Genomic DNA, 18,814 nt, shown 5'->3' on the forward strand with positions numbered 1-18,814 from the left:
ACAACTCCATTCTCTGGACTATTCCTCTCAGATGCATTCTCCAAGACAAATTTCTTCTGATGAAGAGGACCCACTTTCACTAGATTCCCATATTGAGGAATCTTCCTTTGGAGAGACAATACAGAACATGATGAAGCACTTTGAAAGGCAATCCATAAAAATCTCAGATGTTCAGAAGAGGTATTACACCCTCTTTGTGATGGGTACCCCTGCCCCTCCTCCAGTCCCTCATGTCTTTGAGGGTGTCCAGGATGCCTTTCAGTCCACCTCTACTGCACCTGACTCTCAGCCACCAATTCCTAAAAGATCAGACAGGTTTTACAAAGTGCCTGAAGACCTAAAATATTTATACAAGAATCCAGTAGCAGACCTTTCTGCAGTCTCTCACTCTTCAGATAAGCCTTCTAAGCTTCTGCCCAGTGCTAATGTCCTACCTATGGACAAAGTCAGTAGGGCGATGAACAGAAGGAAAAAGAAGGTTTAACCTCTGCTACTCTTGTTTTCAGGGCAATTAACTACCGGACTCAAATGACAGAGTATTTAATCACTGTCCTGCATTCCTTAAACAAAGTTATACTGGACCCTCCTACACAGTCTAAGCATAAAATGCACACTTTACTATTCCGGGACACACAAACAGCCAGGCACAGCATTAAGTGCAGTTACAGTGCTGTGGATGCTTCTTCTAAAGCAGCTGCCTCTGGATCTGTTTTTCACAGATATGCATGGCTTCACAATCAGCCTATCCCTGAGGATTTCAAATCAAAAAATTTAGACACTCCCTTGGACAAAGGCTTACTATTTTGGTCTCCAGGCTGCCAGCCTGTTCAAAACCCTCCAGGTCCAAGGGTAAGACCATGAAAGACTGCAGGCAGATCCTACTTCTCTCAGTTCCTAGATACCAAAGTAACAACGCATCTAAATCTACCTCCTTCATTAGAAAGGATCCTGTAAAAGTTCAGAAAGAAAGAAAACCCCCTAGGAAAAGGCACTCTGAAAAAAACTATAGGGAGAGCCTCTAACAAGGAAGACTCTCTTTGGACCAAAAAATGTGTGACTACCTCTGCAGCATTCCCCCTCCCCAAGTCCCATTACTCTTCTTTCCCAAAGACTGCCATTCTCCCTGGCCAGGTGGGAAGCTATTACCACAAACAACTGTGTCCTATGCATCATCAAGGACGATTATGCCATGTCTTGGAAAAATATTCCCCCTCTGAAAGGCATGCCACAACCTCCTCAAAACCAAATATCTCTTCTGGCACCCATTATTCAAGATCTCTTGAATCAAAGTATCATCCAGCAAGTCCCAAAGGATTTCATGAGAAAAGGGTTTTATTCCAGGATTTTTCTAGTGCCACGGAAAGAAGGGCAGTGGAGACCCCTCCTAGTCCTGTCTCTCCTAAACACTTACTTGAAGGTACCATCTTTCAAAATGCTCTCTCTTCACACACTTTCACCTTTAACCCTCCCCCAAGCTTTCTTAATGTCACTAGATATGAAGGATGCATACTTACACATAACAATTCATCCATTCTTGTGCGCGATTCCTCAGCTTTTCCTCTGGCTTTTCACATTTTAAATTTACTTCTCTGCTTTTGGTCTTTCCATAGTTCCAAGAGTGTTCACAAAGTGTCTAGCTCCAGTAGTAGCTTTCTGTCGCAGTCAGGGAATCCAAATTTTCCCCCTCTTGGATGAACTATTGAGTCAGGCTCTCTCTTTAGATATTCCTCGTCAGCATCTACACTTCAGCCTCCAACTTATGACAGTTCTGGGTTTCACTATAAACTACCAAACAAATCCAACATGGTCTCTCCACAGGATCTGGTTTTCCTGGGTTTGCAGACTGGACAGAGAAAATACATGCCTTTGTTCCCTTGAAGAAAGTTCAGTCGGTCCCTTTTTTTCCAAATTCTCTACTCTGCAACCAACTGCTCAACAAGGGAGATGCTAAGGACTTTGGGATTCCTAGCAGCCACAGTCCCTGTGCTCCCCCTGGTCAGACTTCACATGACAAAAGTCCAATGGTACCTGAAATTTGTGTGGTCCCTGCACTGTCACCCCTTGGACACTACAATTCCTCTCCTTCCTTGTCTCAAAAAGGTGCTACTTTGGTGAAAGGGACAAATTATCTTCAATCCAGGACTGCCATTCATACCACCTCCTCCTCTTTAACAGGTTCCCAGAGACAGTTCAGATGAGGCACGAGGGGGTATAGACAGAATCACATGGGATATGGCAATCTCAATTCCTGAATGAATATCAATTTGAAGGAAGTGAGGGCTCTTCTGCAAGCTCTTCCCATTTTCGCCCATCTCTGGAAACCGGAAACACTCCTACTGTACACAGACAACACCACAGTCATGTGGTATATAAAAAGGGAGGCACCAGGTTTTACCAACTGTGCATATTAGCAAAGGAGGCATTGAACCCAGCAAACCAAATGGACACCACTCTCACAGCCACATCCATTCTCTGGACAATGTGCTAGCAAGCTCCCCAAGCTGCTCCCTGGAAGACCCCCATGAATGGATGTTGAAAAGCGAGATTTTCCAGATCACACTTCAGTGTGGCACTCCACAGACAGACCTCTTTGAGTCATCAGCCATCAGCTCCCCAAGTTCTGTACCAGGGACCCTTGACCCATAGCCTGGAGTACAAATGTATTTTCCTTCTAGTAGACAGGGAAGTTTCTCTATGCTTTTCATCCTCTGCTTCTTCTTCCAACAATTCTTCTCAGTGCACAACAGGAAGCACCCAAATTCCTTTTACTAATAACATTTTGGTGAGGTAGCATTGGTTTCCCCTGCTATTTCACCCGACAAACCTGTCAACCAGACCTGATAACACAACCAGGACAGCTGCTCCACCCAAATCTTCCATCTCTCAACTTGATCCTTTGGATGATAGGATTGTAATTTCTCAAAGACACCTCTTCTCTGAAGAGGCTGTTCAACTCCTATAAGAGGCTACGAGACCCAAAGCTAGAAAATCTTATACAGTCAAATGGAAAAGGTTTTCCCATTGTTGCCGTAAATATAGTCACGACCCACTCTTATAAGAGAAGCTCCTGCTATGCTGCAATATCTCTGTGAACTACTTCAATCAAGTTTTCCATACTATTCTATAAAAGCTCACTCATCAGCTATCAAATCCTGCTTCCAAGCTCTCACTTATTGCTAGGGCAGAGGTCAAGCTTTTCCTCAGGGAGTCTCCCCCTTGGGATCTTAATTCTTCACTAGAAAACCTTACACTACCTCCTTCTGAATCAGCATCTTCTGCTTCTCTAAAATTCTGCACTTGGAAAACTATCCTTCTCTTGACTCTCAGCTCTGCTAGAAGAGTGTGAGTTACAAGCTCTCATGGCCATTCCCCTTTTATTATTTTTCACAAGAACAGGGTGACTCTCAGGGCTAATCCATCCTTCAACCCTAAGGCAGCGAACAACTGTTCCTCAATCAAGCTAACAGTCTTACACTCTCTGGACATTCACAGGCAACTCTAATTTTAAGTGGACAAAACTAAATTGTTCAGAAACACTGACCAGCCATTTGCATCATTTATGAACCCTAACCAGAGACAGCCTGTCTTCAAACTACTGTAGCTTGGATTTCTAAGGCCATTTATTTCTGCTACTCTCACTATGGTAAGACCTAGTCTTCTTGCCCTAAGGAATATTCCATAAGGGCAGCGGGTTCCTCAGGGACTTTTTAAAAGACACTAAACTCCAAGTCTATCTCCGAGGCTGCCACTTGGTGCTCTGTACACACCTTTACTGAACACTATAAAACTGATGCTTTCTCCAGGTCTAGGGCAGCTTTTGCCAGATCAGACTTGTTCAGACTGCTGGACAACTCTTTTACTCAGAAGCCAACCACTCTTCCTTCTTCTTTCAGCTCTGAGAATCACCCATATGTCAGAAATATTGCAACAGTGATTTCAGTCAGGACATAGTACAGCTGTTAAGAACTTACCACAACAATCTTCTTCTTCTTTCGGCTTTTCCCGGTTAAGGGTCGCCACAGCAAATCACCTGTCCGCTCATGATTGGCAGTGGAGTTTTACAGTGTCGAGTTGCCAGCCCGGTGCCCAACCTTCCACAGAAGGCACACACACACACACACACACACACACACACACACACACACACACACACACACACACACACACACACACACACACACACACACACACACACACACACACACACACACACACACACACTCACACCTAGGGCCAATTTAGAGTGTCCAATCCACCTGCAGCATGTCTTTGGGATGTGGGAGAAACCGTAGCACCCGGAGGAAACCCACATGACCACAGGGAGGACATGCAGACTCCGCACAGAAGGCACCCCAGCCGAGGATTGAATTGGAGAACCTCTTGCTGTGAGGCGACAATGCTAACCACTGCACCACCATGGCCGCCCCAACTTACCACAACAATAGATATCCTAATGATCACAGCTGCAGTGTTCCATCCCACCCTCCATTCCCTCTTCTCTACCTCACTTCAACTTTCCTATTCTTCTTCCCTTTGCTTTAACCTCTACTCCGTTACATGAGAACGGGGGTGTTTTCTTACCTATTTGAGCTACATCCTTCCTAGATGACCAGTCTACCTCTCTCAGTAGTCTTCAGGTTGTTGGATTGGAGACAGTTTGAAGATTCAGCCAGACACCAGCGATAACAACCCATACGTCAGGAATACTGCAACAGTGATCAGCATAACATCTACTGTTATGGTAGGTTCTTTCATGACTGTACTATTAATGGTACTCACAGATTTACTGCAGTGGTTAGTACAACATACACTCTATAATGAATATAAAAGCTAACTACTTACTTTAAGGCCTCTGCATTTTTTTCTTGTTGTCTTTTAAGCCCCATTTCAAGCTCTTCTGCTGTAAGAGGGGGAAGATTGGCAGGTGGATATCTAGACTGCTGCAGTAAGATAGCTTGTTCTACACACCTTTCTGGAATCTGCATGTACATGGATACAACACAACAAAATCAGGTATTTAAGATACTCTGAACTATTACTAGTTCATCTGAAACTTGTGTTCATAAAAAATAAGTTATGCACTCACCATAATGTTCCATCTGTGTTGTCTATCTTTATTTATCCTTGACAGATGGGTTCAGATCCGACATCAGAACTGACTTGGCTGTTACTACAACTTGTGCCAGCCAAAAACTATCAAGCTTCACCTTTGCCCAGAATTCCTCTCTCTCAACTACCTCAGATTGAGTTTGCAGAAGACATAGGAACAAATAAACTGTGTTTCAAGGTTGTGGGTTCAAGGATAAATGAAGATAGACAACACAGATGGAACATTATGGTGAGTACATAACTTCCTAATTTGATGTTGTCAATCTTCATTTTATCCTTGACAGATGGGTCAGAGTCCCCAGCTACCTAAAACGTGGGTGGACTCATGGAAGGATATTATTGAGCACCATCGAGACAAAGGATGATCTTCCCTTACAGATCACGTCCAGTTTGTAATGAGTAATAAAGGTATAGGTTCATAGGTTCATACTAGGCTATCTGCCCTGGGGCAATTATAAGCTTAGCCCGATTTTGTTTGGCTTACACCACCCCTTGATTTGAGTATACTGTGCCCTTTTTAAGGTTTAGTTTGCTGTGCCTCTGTCTAATAGTGACATGGAAGTAATCCCTGGGACAAACCTACGATCCCCCATCCACTCATCAAGATTCTTCTTGAAGAGATTCAGTGAGGTGCTCTGCCTAACATGAATTGGAATTCTGTTCCAGAGCGAAGGGAGCCTCTGGGTTATGAATCTGTCCCTCCAGCAAGTTCTATTTATTTCAGTGCTGAGGTTCAAGTCCCTCGAGCGTGGGATTTAGATTTACTGAGGTGGAGCATGTCCATTAATTCTGGATTGGACATAACTTTATATGTCAGGCATAGATCGCCTCGAAGTAGGCGGTATGCAACTGAGTAGAGCTGGAGTTTTTTTAACCGAGCAGCATATGGCATCTGTTTGAGTCCGTTGATCCTCTTGGTGAGGTACTTTTGGGGTCTTTCTAATTGCTGCAGGTGTCGGGTAAGGTACATCCCCAAAGGGGCATTGTACTCTATGATGGGCCTGATGAGGGATGAATAAAGGGGCACGATTACCTCTCTTGATCTAGATGTGAATCCTTTCATGATGAGGTGGGCTATGTAAAAGGTCTTTCTAACCACTTTGGCAATGTGGTTGTCAAAGGAGAGATTGCTATCAACTTGGGTCCCCAGATCCCTAATTACTTGCTCTGTACTTAATGGGTTACCGCCTATGTGGTAATTTGTGGGCACATTGTTTTTGCCAAAGGGTATGACTATACACTTTTTGGCATTTAGCTTTAGACCATGGCTCTGGCACCAGTTATCCGTCTCTCTGAGACTTTTTTGAAGGATGTTTGTGTCAGCTGGAGAGTTGATTATGGCGCCTAGTTTGCAGTCGTCTGCGAACTTGGTGAGCCATAGTCCTCCCACGTTGGCCTGTACCTCGGAAAAGTATATACTGAACAAGAGCGGTCCCAGGACAGAACCTTGTGGGATGCCACTTGTGACCGGTTTCGAGTCTGACATGGCTCCAGCAACTCTCACTCTGTGGGTTCTGTCTTTGAGCCAGTTTGCGACCCATCTTGTGACATAGGGGTTTATATTTAAGCTGGATAGCTTATCTATGATGCCCGAGTGGGGTATTGTGTCAAATGCCTTTGCTAGGTCCAGATAGGCTGTGTGGACTACCTTCCCTTCATCTATGGCTTTGGTGACTGTTTCGAAGAAGTCAACCAGGTTCAAAAGGCAGGATCTGCCCTTGATGAAGCCGAACTGGGTAGGATCTGGTGTCTGTAGGTCCCCAATGTCTTTGTTTATGAGCTCCATGATGATCCTCTCCATAGCCTTGCAGACTAAGCTAGTCAGGCTTATTGGGCGATAGTTTCCAGGGTCCGTGGAGGCTCCACCTTTGTGGAGTGGGACCACTGTTGCTGTACGCCATTCTGTGGGCACATATCCTGTAGTGAGGCTGAGACTGTACAGATGTTTCATATGAGGGATTAGTTCTTCTTGGAGTTCATGTAGGACACAACCCGGGATGCCATCTGGTCCCATGGAAGCAGTGTTTTTTGCTTTGGAGAGGGCAGCCTTCACCTGAGCATCAGAGATGTTTGGGAGGCAGCCCTCTGCCGGGATAGATACTTGCTCTTTTTCTGGGGGGGGGGGGGGGGAGTTTGCACTGAACCTGTCTGCCAGGATATTGGCGATGTCTGTGGGTTCAGTGTATTTCTTGTCGTTTAGAATCAACTCAGAACAAGTCTGGGAGTTGCATCCCAGGTTCCTAACATAACTGAAAAAAGCCTTATGATTGTCTTTAGTGTCCTGAGCAATTTTTCTCTCGAAGCTGGCCTTGGAGGATTTTATGAGGGATGGTAATTTTTTGCTAGTACTGATCAGGGATGCCTTCCCTTTTAGGGATTTTGCTCTATCATGTAGTATCTTCCTCCTTCTGTTGTATAGTTTATTTATGGCTGGGGTCCACCAGACTGGACGCCTGCCTTTGGATGATTAGGTTTTGGCTTTGTTTGGGATAGCATGATCCATGCATTCCTGGAGATGTCCGTAGAATGCGTTTATATAGGATTCTGCAGTTTGGGCCGTAGTTTCCACTGGCCCTGGGGCCTTGAAGGATTCCACTTCGGTTTTGAGAAGTGAGAAGTTCACTTTTGAGAAGTTTTTCACTGTGGTTTTCTGGGCTGGGGGTGGGGTCAGGATGTGGACATCCAGTGAAATTAATTTATGGTCTGATCTTACCAATGAGGGATATACTTCAGGTGTGGAGCATAGAGTCCCCATGTTGGTAATGACCAGGTCTAGTATGTTATCCCCTCTTGTAGGAGTGGTGACTAGTTGTTCCATAGCATTTGAGTTTATAATTTCCAGGAACCTTTGGGCTAAGGTGCTGGGGCTTGAGTAGTGTTCCCAGTCTATGTTTGGGTAGTTGAAGTCACCCAGTATAATGGTGTTCAGAGAGATCTTCATGTTCTCCAATGTTTTCAGGAAAGCCAAGTGGGATTCCTAACTTTGAGTGGGTGGTCTGTAGGATGCTATAAACTGAAAAGCAGTCTTGCCCACTGTTAGTTGCACATGGATGGTCTCCGATACTTCGTGCAATGCCACTAACCTGGAGGTGTGGATATCCTTGATAAATATGGACACTCCCCCTCCTTTTGTGGTTCGGTCCAAGTTTTGGGGCTGAAAAGCATGATATGAGGTATAACCTGGTAGTGCTGGGGTGCTCTCTGGAGCCTTGAACCAGGTTTCTGTCACTGCACAGATATCTATGTTCTCCATACTGAGGAGAGCTTTGAGTGCGTGCATCCAAGACTTCTGGCGTTTAGCAGCATTACAGTACAGTTGTGTACACCTACCATAAATGTAGATGTTTGAGTGTCTTCACTGTTGCAGTCATGACTGTAGGGTTCTCCCCTGCTGGCAGGCAGCCCTCGGTCGGCCAGAATCCCAAAGTCTGGGTCCGGCGTCGGCTGTTCAACCATGCTCCCTGACGTCAGAGTGTCAGGAGTACAAAGCTGACAGCCGACGCCATCTTCTCCAGTTTTTCTTGCCTCAGATGTCAGGAGTCCCAAAATGAAAAAGGTCCCATAACCTTTGTAAATACACCTCAGAAGAATGGTGGAAAAAAAAATAAGAGGGGACAGGAGGGAGGGAAACCCAGACTGCAACAGTGAAGACACTCGAACATCTACATTTATGGTAGGTGTACACAACTGTACTATGTTCATCGTGTTTCACTGTTGCAGTCATGACTGTAGGGTAGAATCCCAAAGCTGAAAGAAAGGGAGGTGGTCATAAAGAAGAAGGGGTGGCTAAAAGGCCCTGCAAGACTGCAGAGGCAAAGCCTGCCCTGGACTTAGAGTAGAGAGGTAGATTGTAGTGCTTTCAAAAAGTATGCACTGAACTCCAAGTTGCAGCTTCCAAAATGTCTTTGGTAGGAACCCCCCTGAGGAAGGCCGCAGAAGTGGCAGCAGCTCTGGTGGAATGAGTCCGTATACTCCCTGGTATTTGCTTTCTATGGTGAGAATAACAAAATCTGATTCCATGAGCAATCCATTTAGAAATGGTCTGTTTTGAAATGGCTTTACCTTGGGAACTTGAAGCATAAGAAACAAACAGTTGTTCTGATTTTCTGATGTCCTTGGTTCTGTTCAGGTAAAAACGTAGTTGTCTGTGTACATCCAAGGAATGTAAGATCCTTTCCCCTTTATTTTGAGGAGTGGGGAAAAAGGTTGGCAAGTGAATAGTTTGATTTAAAGCCACTTTGGAAACCACCTTAGGCATGAAGGTAGGATTAGTCCTCAAAGATACCCTGTCTTGATGAAAAATAATATAAGGTTCCACAGCCATAAGAGCTTGTAACTCTGAAACTCTCCTGGCAGAGGTTAGGGCTAACAGGATAGTTGTCTTCCAAGATAAAAACTTGATGTCAGAAGAGGCAGCAGGCTCAAAAGGAGGCAAGGTCAGTTTTTCCAAAACATAGTTGAGATCCCAAGCAGGAATAGGAGGAGATCTAGGAGGTCTTAAGTTCTTAGCTCCTCTGAGAAACTGTCTCATGAGCTGGTGGGAAAAGATGGGAGGGTCTGTATTATAATGAGCAGAAATAGCAGAGGCATGTATCTTAATGGAAGAGAAAGAGAGACCCTTATGTAAGAGATCTGTCAAGTAAAGTAAAATTAAAGTAATGTTAGGAAGAAGAGGATCAGAATCCTGAGCCTGCATCCAGGAACAAATTTTTTCCATTTTCCTGCATAAGATTTTCTAGTGCTAGGACGTCTGGCTTCTAAAATGACATCCATAACCTGCTTGGGTAGGAAAGAAGAAATCAAGAGCCCTGGATTAACCAGGCCGCCAGGCTGAGAGTTCTGACATGAGAGTGTAGAACCTGACCCTGATGTGGGGACAGAAGGTTCGGAGACTGAGGTAAAACCCAAGGGGGCTCCAGGCATAGGTTTTTTTAGAGTTGGATACCAAAACTGCCGAGGCCAATTTGGAGCCAGCAAGATTATCATCTTAGGCTTGTCCTGTTTTATCTTCAATAAGACCCGTGGAAGAAGAGGAAGAGGCGGAAAGGCATATCCCGAGAGGTTCCTCCAACTGAATGACAGGGCATCCACTTTCCAAGCTTCTCTGTGGAAAGTCCTGGTGCAAAAATTCTGTAGTTGACGATTGAGATGGGATGTAAAGAGGTCTATGTGAGGACATCCCCAGACTGCTGTTATCATCCTGAATATTTTGGTGTCCAGCATCCATTCGTGTGGATCCGAAAGGTTTCTGCTCAGACTGTCTGCTAGGAAGTTTTGTTTCCCTGGTAGAAACTGAGCTTGAAGATCCAGATTGCAAGCTAGAGCTGTGTTCCATAGATCCATGGCTAGTCTGCAAAGGGGATAGGAATGAGATCCCCCTTGTTTGTTTATGTACCACATAATTGTGGTGTTGTCTGTCCGTATTAATAGTTGTCCTGGTTGTAAAAGATTCCTGAAAGCCAATAGAGCTTTCTGAACGGCTAACATTTCCTTTAAATTGATATGCAGGTGCTTCTGATCCTTTGTCCAAAGGCCCTGCAGACAGTTGCCCTGAAAATGGGCTCCCCAAGCATAATCCGAGGCGTCCGTGGTTAGAATCTGAGTGGCCGGAGGCAGAAGGAAGGGTTTCCCTTTGTTTAGAGCACATGCCCTGGACCACCAAAGAAATTCCTTTTGAAGGCAAGGAAGGACGGAGATCAGTATGTCTAAACTGTGGCAATGCTGAGACCATACACTTTTTAGGTACCACTGTATTTTCCTCATGTGTAGTCTTGCATATGGTACGAGAAGGATGCAGGAGGCCATGTAACCCAAAGCCTGCAGGAATTTCCTTGCAGATAGTTGAGTTAAAGTTGCCAAGGTTCTGAAAGTTGAAGCCAGCTGTAATTGTTTTTCGGACGTCAGAAATGCCATCTGGGTTGTGGTGTTTAGAAGTGCACCCAGAAAAGTCATCTGTTGTGATGGTGTCAAATTTGACTTTTTTATGTTTACAGAGAATCCCAGGAACTTGAGGAGGTTCTGTACAAATTCTAGATGTTGAAGTAAGACATCCTTGTTGTCTGCCTGAATTAGACAATCGTCCAGATAAGGGTAAATCTGAATTCCCTTGAGTCTGCAGAAAGCTACTACTGGAGCCAGGCATTTGGTGAAGACTCTGGGCGCAGTAGACAATCCAAAGAGCAGCGCAGAGAATTGAAAGTGCCTCAATCCGGCCTTGAACCTGAGGTATTTTCTGCGATCCTGCCTGATGGGAATGTGTAAATATGTCTCCTTTAAATCCAAAGTTACCATCCATGCATCTTTGGACAGCATTGGAAGTAGCTGCTGTAGAGTAAGCATCTTGAATTTCGGAATCTCTAGAAAGGTGTTCAAGACCGACAGATAAAGAATGGGTCTCCATGAGGTTTGCTTTCTTGGGACTAGAAAGAGCCTTGAGTAAAAACCTTTTCCCATCTCTGAAAGTGGAACCAGTTCTATGGCATTCATAGCCAAAAGAGCTTCCACCTGGTTTAAGGCCTCTGTCCATTGATGTTTTGGAAGGTCTGGCCATCCGCTTGACCTTGGCAAGGTATGAAAATGGAATTTGTAACCTCTTAAAACCACATCCAAAACCCACTTGTCTTGGGTTATTTGAGTCCAATTTTGATAAAAAAGAGAGAGTTTTCCTCCGAGAGGGGCTTCCAGGCAAGAGGTTCCTGTAGCCCAACAGAGGGAGTCTTTGAGTCTGTTTCCTTTGAGTTTGTGACCTGTCCTCTCCTCCCCTAGGGGTGGAAGCAGTCCACTGTCTTGGTCTATAAGAAGCTTGTGTTTGAGGCCTTCCTCTAGAGCGTCTATATCTACCCCTCTGAGGCCTGTCTGAAGTGGGAAAAGACCAATTTTTAGAAGGCCAATTCCTGCTAAATCAAGGTGGCTGTACTTGTAAAAAATCTTTAACTGTTTGCATGGATTTAGCCTTATCCTCCATCTTTTTAATCACCTCTTCAGCTTTTGATCCAAACAAAACATTATGCTGAACAGGAGCATCCAATAATTTAGCCTTTACTTGTTCTGGCAAATTTTGTTCCTTTAGCCATGCATGCCTTCTAATGACTGTGCCAGAGGCTGCAGCCCTACAAGAAGCCTCCAAGGCATCAAATCCACAGTGTAAACCATGCTTCCCAACTTGTTCAGTGGCATGCAATAAGTCATGTAATTCCTTATCATCTGCACAGGCAGAAATGGAAGTAAGCTTTTGTTTTAAAACAGACAAGAGAAATTGCTGGTATTTTAGCATATGAAACTGACAGTTTAAAGCCCTAATGGACAAAGTAGCAGAAGTGTACACCTTTTTGCCCCATCTTTCTAAGGATCGAGAATCCTTTTCAGTAGGAATGGGATTTTTGGCAGAAGCGGCCTTAACTCCCTTACGACCCTGAGAAATGGTTTCAGGGTCAGCAGAAGGGTTCTTGTATAAAAACTGATGGGAATCAGAAACCCTGTAATATCTATCAGGCTTAACAGGAGCAGGAGGAAAAGAGTCAGGGGTTAAGTTAGCCTCCGAAAAGGCATCATCCACAATATCCAAAACAGGAGGAATAGCCAGGGGTCTATGTTGGGGAAGAAGAAGAAAATCCCTCAGTCTTTTCTTAGATTCTGAATACTCCTGTCCTTCCCAGTGGAAATGTTCCATCATTTCATGCAAAGTTTCCCCAAAAGAGAAATCTTCAGGGCGAGAAGCTGAAGGAATGGATTCCTCAGCATCAGAATCCTCATAAGGGGGGAAAGAATATTCCTGATCAGAAGAAGAAACCGAGGAAACAGAAGCCTGATCAGAGGAATCATAATAAACATCCTGCCTTGGCCTTTTATCTAGAGGGGGATGAGAACCCCTAATCATAGTAAGTAAATCCTCCGCCATCTTGAGTAACTGTTTCTGTGACTTGGGAGCCGGATCAGAAGAGGCCTGTGTTGTAGTCTTTGATTTAGATGGAGTCTTTGCCTTTGTCTTTGGCTTTGCCTTTATTAGAAGCTGAGTAGGGATGAAAACCCCTTCGGAAGCCGGTACCTGCACAGCGGCTCCGGACCCATCTGAAGGAGCATTGTCCGAAGGTCCTGCAACAGAAATATTTAAAGGCCTGGTTGGCTCCTCATGAGAGTCCGTTTCGGCCGTCGGTTCTGAAATGGCCGACGACAGGGGCTGCAAAAGCGCCTCACTAACGACGGGCGAACCTGAAGCTGGCTCCGCTTGTGCGCTATCATCAGATTTGGACCTCGGAGGCCTGTCTTTATCCTTGCGATGTTTGTGAACTCCGGTAGCCGGAACCGTATCCGACGACATTTTGTAGTTAAAGCGCCTACCGAAGTAATGAAAAGCAAATTCGTACCTTCGCTTAATTGTACATTGATTGAACCTAGCACAAAACCGACAACTAGCTACGTCGTGGTCAGGGCCTAAGCAAGGAATACAGTAAGAATGAAAATCCTTATGAGGTATTTGCTTCCCACATGAAATACAATTACTAACTTTTTCTGACATCGGAGTGGAGCAAGAAAAAAGTTTCCCCAACGGGGTACTTAGCTTTGAGTGGAGAAGAAAATCTTCGGACTGAAGTATATCAGAAAAATTCATCAGGAGTGAGCCGACCGGCACTTGCGAACTGCTATCACCGCACGGCAAGAAAGACTGGAGAAGATGGCGTCGGCTGTCAGCTTTGTACTCCTGACGCTCTGACATCAGGAAGCATGGTTGAACAGCCGACACCGGACCCAGACTTTGGGATTCTGGCCGACCGAGGGCTGCCTGCCGGCAGGGGAGAACCCTACAGCCATGACTGCAACAGTGAAACACGATGAACATCCTTAGTTTCTTGTTTCTTGTGCTGTCTATGGAGGTGGGTTTGACTTTTGAGCCTTGCCTAAAAAAGGCACTATGGGGGTGGCAAGAGCCTTTGCCAATATCCGAATGATGGTCTTGTTCACCCAAACATTTTGAACCTGGAGAGAAGCCCAAGTAGCTGCTGCACATATGTCATCCACTGAAGCTCTAGATTGGAAGACCACTGAAGTGGCTATAGACCTTGTAGAATATGCCTTGACATTCTTCCAAACCATCATGAAAGTTAGAGATAACAGCCAACTGTAGTCTGATGGTGGAAGGAGAAGCTTCAGAGCATTGAATAGAGAGGCTAAAAAGTCTAGTACATGTTCCATAGAAGAGTAAAAAGGTACACTTCATTTTTCATGGGCCCAAATGGTAATTCTCTTCCACTTACTGGAGTATAGTTTTCGAGTGGAAGGTTTATGAGCCAACAAAAGAATGTGGCATACTGGAAAGGAAATATTAGGATGCCTGGCAATTAATGGATTTGGAGGAACCACGCGGTCAGCTTGAGGTTCAAAATGTTTGGGTGAACAAGACTATCATGGATGGGACAGAAGATCTGTTACCTGGTCCAGAATCCAAGGTTGTTGAATCAGATAGGGCCAAAAAAAGGGGAACCAAATCTCTCAAGACCAAAAAGGTGCAATGAGGATCACTGTGCTCTTCAAACTGAGTGCTTTCTGTAAACATTTGGGAATTAGAGGTATCGGGGAGGAAAGGCATACAGGAGACCGGGGGGAGGGCAATCGTGGAAGTGTGTGTCTCTGGGTGACTTTCCCGGAGAGGGAATCAAGGCAAAGTAATTGCTGCACTTGTTTAGGGGAGAAGCGAACAGGTCGCAGCAAGGTTGACCCCAATGATGGAATATCATCTTTGCCACTTCTAGAGTGAGAGACCACTCATGAGACGGAGGGATGAATCTACTCAGCTTGTCTCCAATCACACTGGAACTCCCAGGAATATGCATTGTTATTAGAAAGCGGCTGGACAAGGTCACCCACTGCCACACTCAGACGGCTTCTCGACAAAGGGGGTAAGACTTGGTTCCTCCCTGCTTGTTGATGTACCAAATCACTGACATATTGTCCATTTGAACTGCAGTAGTCCCCTGAGAAAGAGTTGTTTGAAAGGCCTGCAATGTAAGAAGCACCACTCTTATTTCCAGGACACTGATGTGCATGTTGGCCTCTAATGAGGACCAAGTGCCTTAGACCGCTTGCCCAGATAATGCCACCCCCCCCCCCCATATGGGTGGCATCCATGTTCATTATGGCCATGTGCTCTGGAAAAACAAATGGATGGCTGTGAAGAATTTGTTCAGAATATATCCACCAACGAAGACCTATTTTGCCATGACTGGTGATCAGTACTTGGTCTGACAGCTGGTGATGAAGGATAGACCACTGGGAGGCTAGTAGCCACTGTAGAATTCTCATGTGTAACCTGTCTAGTGGCACTAGAGTTATAGAAGGTGCCATGGAACGTAGAGGTCGCAAGACTAACCATGCTGGAACCTTCTTTCTGTGAATTAACTTTTGAACCTAAACTACAACTCTGATATCATTCTGAAGGAAGAGATGCTGTTATTATTTGAGTATTCAATACTGCTCCTATGAATTCTAAACTTAGTGTCACGATTAAATGTGAATTTACTAGATTTACCGTAATCCTCAGATGGGCACAGATGTTGAGGGTGTAGTCTCTGGCTACAATTAACTGATGCTTGGTCGAAGCAGTTATGAGCCAGCCATCCAAGTACGGAAACACTCAAAATCCTTTCAGTCTCAAGTGAGCTGCTACTACTGCCATGCATTTGTTAAACACCCTGGGGGCTGTGGTGAGTCCAAAAGGCAGTACTCTGAATTGGTAAAGACTGGCTCCCATCCGGAAGTGGAGGAACTTTCTGAAGCATTTGTCCATTTTTAACATTGTAATACATATCATGAAGGTCTATTGAGCACATCCAGTCATCCTTCTTCAGAAAGGAGAGAATAGACTGTACTGTGATTATCCGGAATTTTGTTTGCCAAACAGATTTGTTCAGAACATTAAGATCTAAAACTGGTCTCTAGTCCCCTGTCTTTTTTGGCACTAAAAAGAATCTTCAGTAGGTTCTGGATCCTTCTTGGTCTGGTGGGACTTGTTGGATGACTCATTTGTCCAGCAGTTTCTGAATTTCTTGCATTGCTGAATCCCTCTGATTGGGTGGGACATTAGGGATTTTCTTGTGAATGGGAGGAGGTTGAGAAAAGGCAATGATATAGCCTCCGAATACAATCCACTGCACCCAGGAATCGTTTAGGTTTAGCCAGGTGTTTAGGTGCAAAGATAAGCTGCCCCTGACTACCTCCAGTGGAAGAAAAGTGCATCCAGGCGTATCACCTTATAGCTACACCTGTACCCCGCTGCTGTAGATGTCCCTTCAGCTCTATGGGCAATCAGCCTCATGGATGAATTGGAGACAGCTCCAGGGTGGCCAACTGGAAAGCCATTTTCTCTTGGGACTCCCTCATTTACAACTCCTGCCAGGGTGTCTGACAACTCCTTAATCAGATCCAGTTGGAATCTGGTAAAATGTGCCAAAAAATTCAAGGACCTTATGTTGAAGGTCGAGGAAACGTAGACCTGTTTCCCAAATCTTTTCATAGCCTGAGACTCACTGTTGGGTGGGTGGACAGAGGAACTCTCCTCAGCAAATTCCTTTTTAGTGGCAGCTGCTAAGTCCATAGCATCTACAGCTAACCCCTTGGCCCAAAACTGTTTATCTTCGGGGGCAGATAGTATCTTATCTGGTCTTTTGGGGATGAACTTGATGGTGTCTGGAGCCTTCCACACCCACTGTGAAATTAAATAAATGAGTTCATCAGCAGGATAAGTCACCCAAGAGGTAGACGGGAAGGTGCCGAAAGCCTGCAGGTAAACAGATTCCTTACAGAAAGTGTTTTGGGATTTCCAGCCACCCCTCTGTTTTAAAATTTCCAGGATATCTCCAAATGAAACATCTTCAGGGGGTGACTGTGGGGACCCTTCCCCCTCATCAAAATCTGTCTTTGGTGACCGATTCCTGGGTGGAATCCAAGTGGTTCCTCTTGCACTCCTTTTTCTGAGGGACCTCCTCAGGGGAACAATCTGGGGAGGTATCAGAAGATGACAGTACCTGTGCCTGTGACACCTGAGGCTTCAGCACCCGCTATCACAGTGGAGAGGCAGGAGGAATAACTGAACTAGAGGGAGGTACCTGTTCCAAGGGGGAAGGTGCCAACTGAGTCTCTGCAAGAGACAGGGCCCTCTGCACAGCCTTGAAGGCCAGCCCCCCTCCTCCTGAAGAGGAAAGGGAGCCCGGAAAAGAGAAAGACTGCCTCAGAACTGGGGTCTCTCCCCACTCCAAAGAAATGACCCTCAAGTCCGTAGCCAGAGCCAAACTAACTACTAACTAGAGCCAAAGCTCTGAGAAGCAGGGATGGCTCCAAAAAACCTAGAGTCAAGACCTGTACCCCAGAACCGGCAGCGTAGCCACGGCTCTGGGAGGTCTCTGGTTTAGAAATAAAGCTCGAGGTAACTACTGGCTCCAAAGAAGCAAACAACTCTGGAACCAGTACAGTTGTGCCGGGAGATCGAGAATAAAGGCCTCCAAGGAGGTTAGAGGAATAGTTTTTATTTTTACTTACAATTTGTTTACTGGGAAAGCCCAACTTGGAACAAAGTCAATTTACAGTGGAGGCCCAGGGAGAAATGCTCCAGACACATCTTTTAACATGGGAGGAAACTGGAGCACCTGGAGGAAACCCAAACAAATGCAGGAAGGACATGCAGACTCCACACAGAAGGCACCCCAGCCAAGAATCAAACCAGAGAACCTCTTGCTGTGAGGCGACACTACTACCTTTGCACCATTGTACTGTCCAGTTAGTTAATGGTGTGAAGGAAGTTTTGGTACCAAGACCCAGATGGATCAGTACCGAAGGGGGGCCGGAAAGCCCTCTAGCCCATAAAATGTTATTCACTAGCCTCTCCACGTTGAGTTCTGAAAGACTTTTGGTGGAGTGGATGGGCGACACGGAAGGGGAATTAGGCCTCTGCAAAAAAGACTTGTGGGAACTCCCCAGCAAAGGGATCAACTGATGGAGAGTAGGTAGTTCTAGGCAAAGTCGTCTTAGCAGGTGAAGCAGTAGTCAATTCCTGTAATGAGGCCTTCGACACTGAAGGGCTCAAAATTGCAATCGGTGCTGAAATGGATGGTGACACCGAAGTGTCAGCAGCAGAGGCCTGCTGTCCTGTGGGAACTTTCAGAATCAAGGTCTTCAATTTCTTGGTTTTTCGAACCGATGGGGAGATCAGAACCAGATTCTTCTTTTCTTATTTTTTTCCATAGAAGATGAGGATGAAGGTGATGAGACATTTGTCTTTGCTTTACCTATGGCAGACAAGGCTTCACCAAACGCTAAAGGAAGAAGTCCTTTTAAAATACGCTTATTAAGCCTTTCCACAACAGCCTGGTGGCGTGACAAATGGCATGACAAATGCTGCAGTCTTCCTATAAGTGGTGGGGGGCCAAGACAATACATACAGAGTGAAAATCAGATGATGGAATTTTATGACCACACTTCTGGCATTTTTTGAAACCAGATGGGCCCTTACTTTTCTCAGCCATGTCAAAACAAGGAAAACAGCTAGAGGAAAAAAAAAAAAAAAAAAAAAAAAACAGCTAAAGAAAAATATCACTCCACAAAGAAAGGGAAAGTGACAGCAGGGAAGGATATTATTTTTACTATATTTTTATAAAGGACTGAAAAGGGAAAGGAGACAATCAGCGATGACAGTTGTAGAAACACAAGTGTTTACAGG

At 45.1% G+C, this 18,814-nt stretch overlaps 1 protein-coding gene across 1 annotated transcript in view; it reads right to left on the reverse strand.

The window, feature by feature from the left end:
• Positions 1–18,814, reverse strand: part of PSME4 (proteasome activator subunit 4) — a 2,990,260-nt gene that overhangs the window by 1,194,268 nt on the left and 1,777,178 nt on the right. Inside the window, exon 29 of the mRNA XM_044055122.1 lies at positions 4,843–4,979. Coding sequence (XP_043911057.1) covers positions 4,843–4,979 — 137 coding nt within the window. The remainder of the gene's footprint in view (positions 1–4,842; positions 4,980–18,814) is intronic.

Source organism: Protopterus annectens, chromosome 1.part2 (genome assembly GCF_019279795.1).
Source record: "Protopterus annectens isolate FY-2018-M chromosome 1.part2, PAN1.0, whole genome shotgun sequence".
NCBI classification, from domain to species: domain Eukaryota; kingdom Metazoa; phylum Chordata; order Ceratodontiformes; family Protopteridae; genus Protopterus; species Protopterus annectens.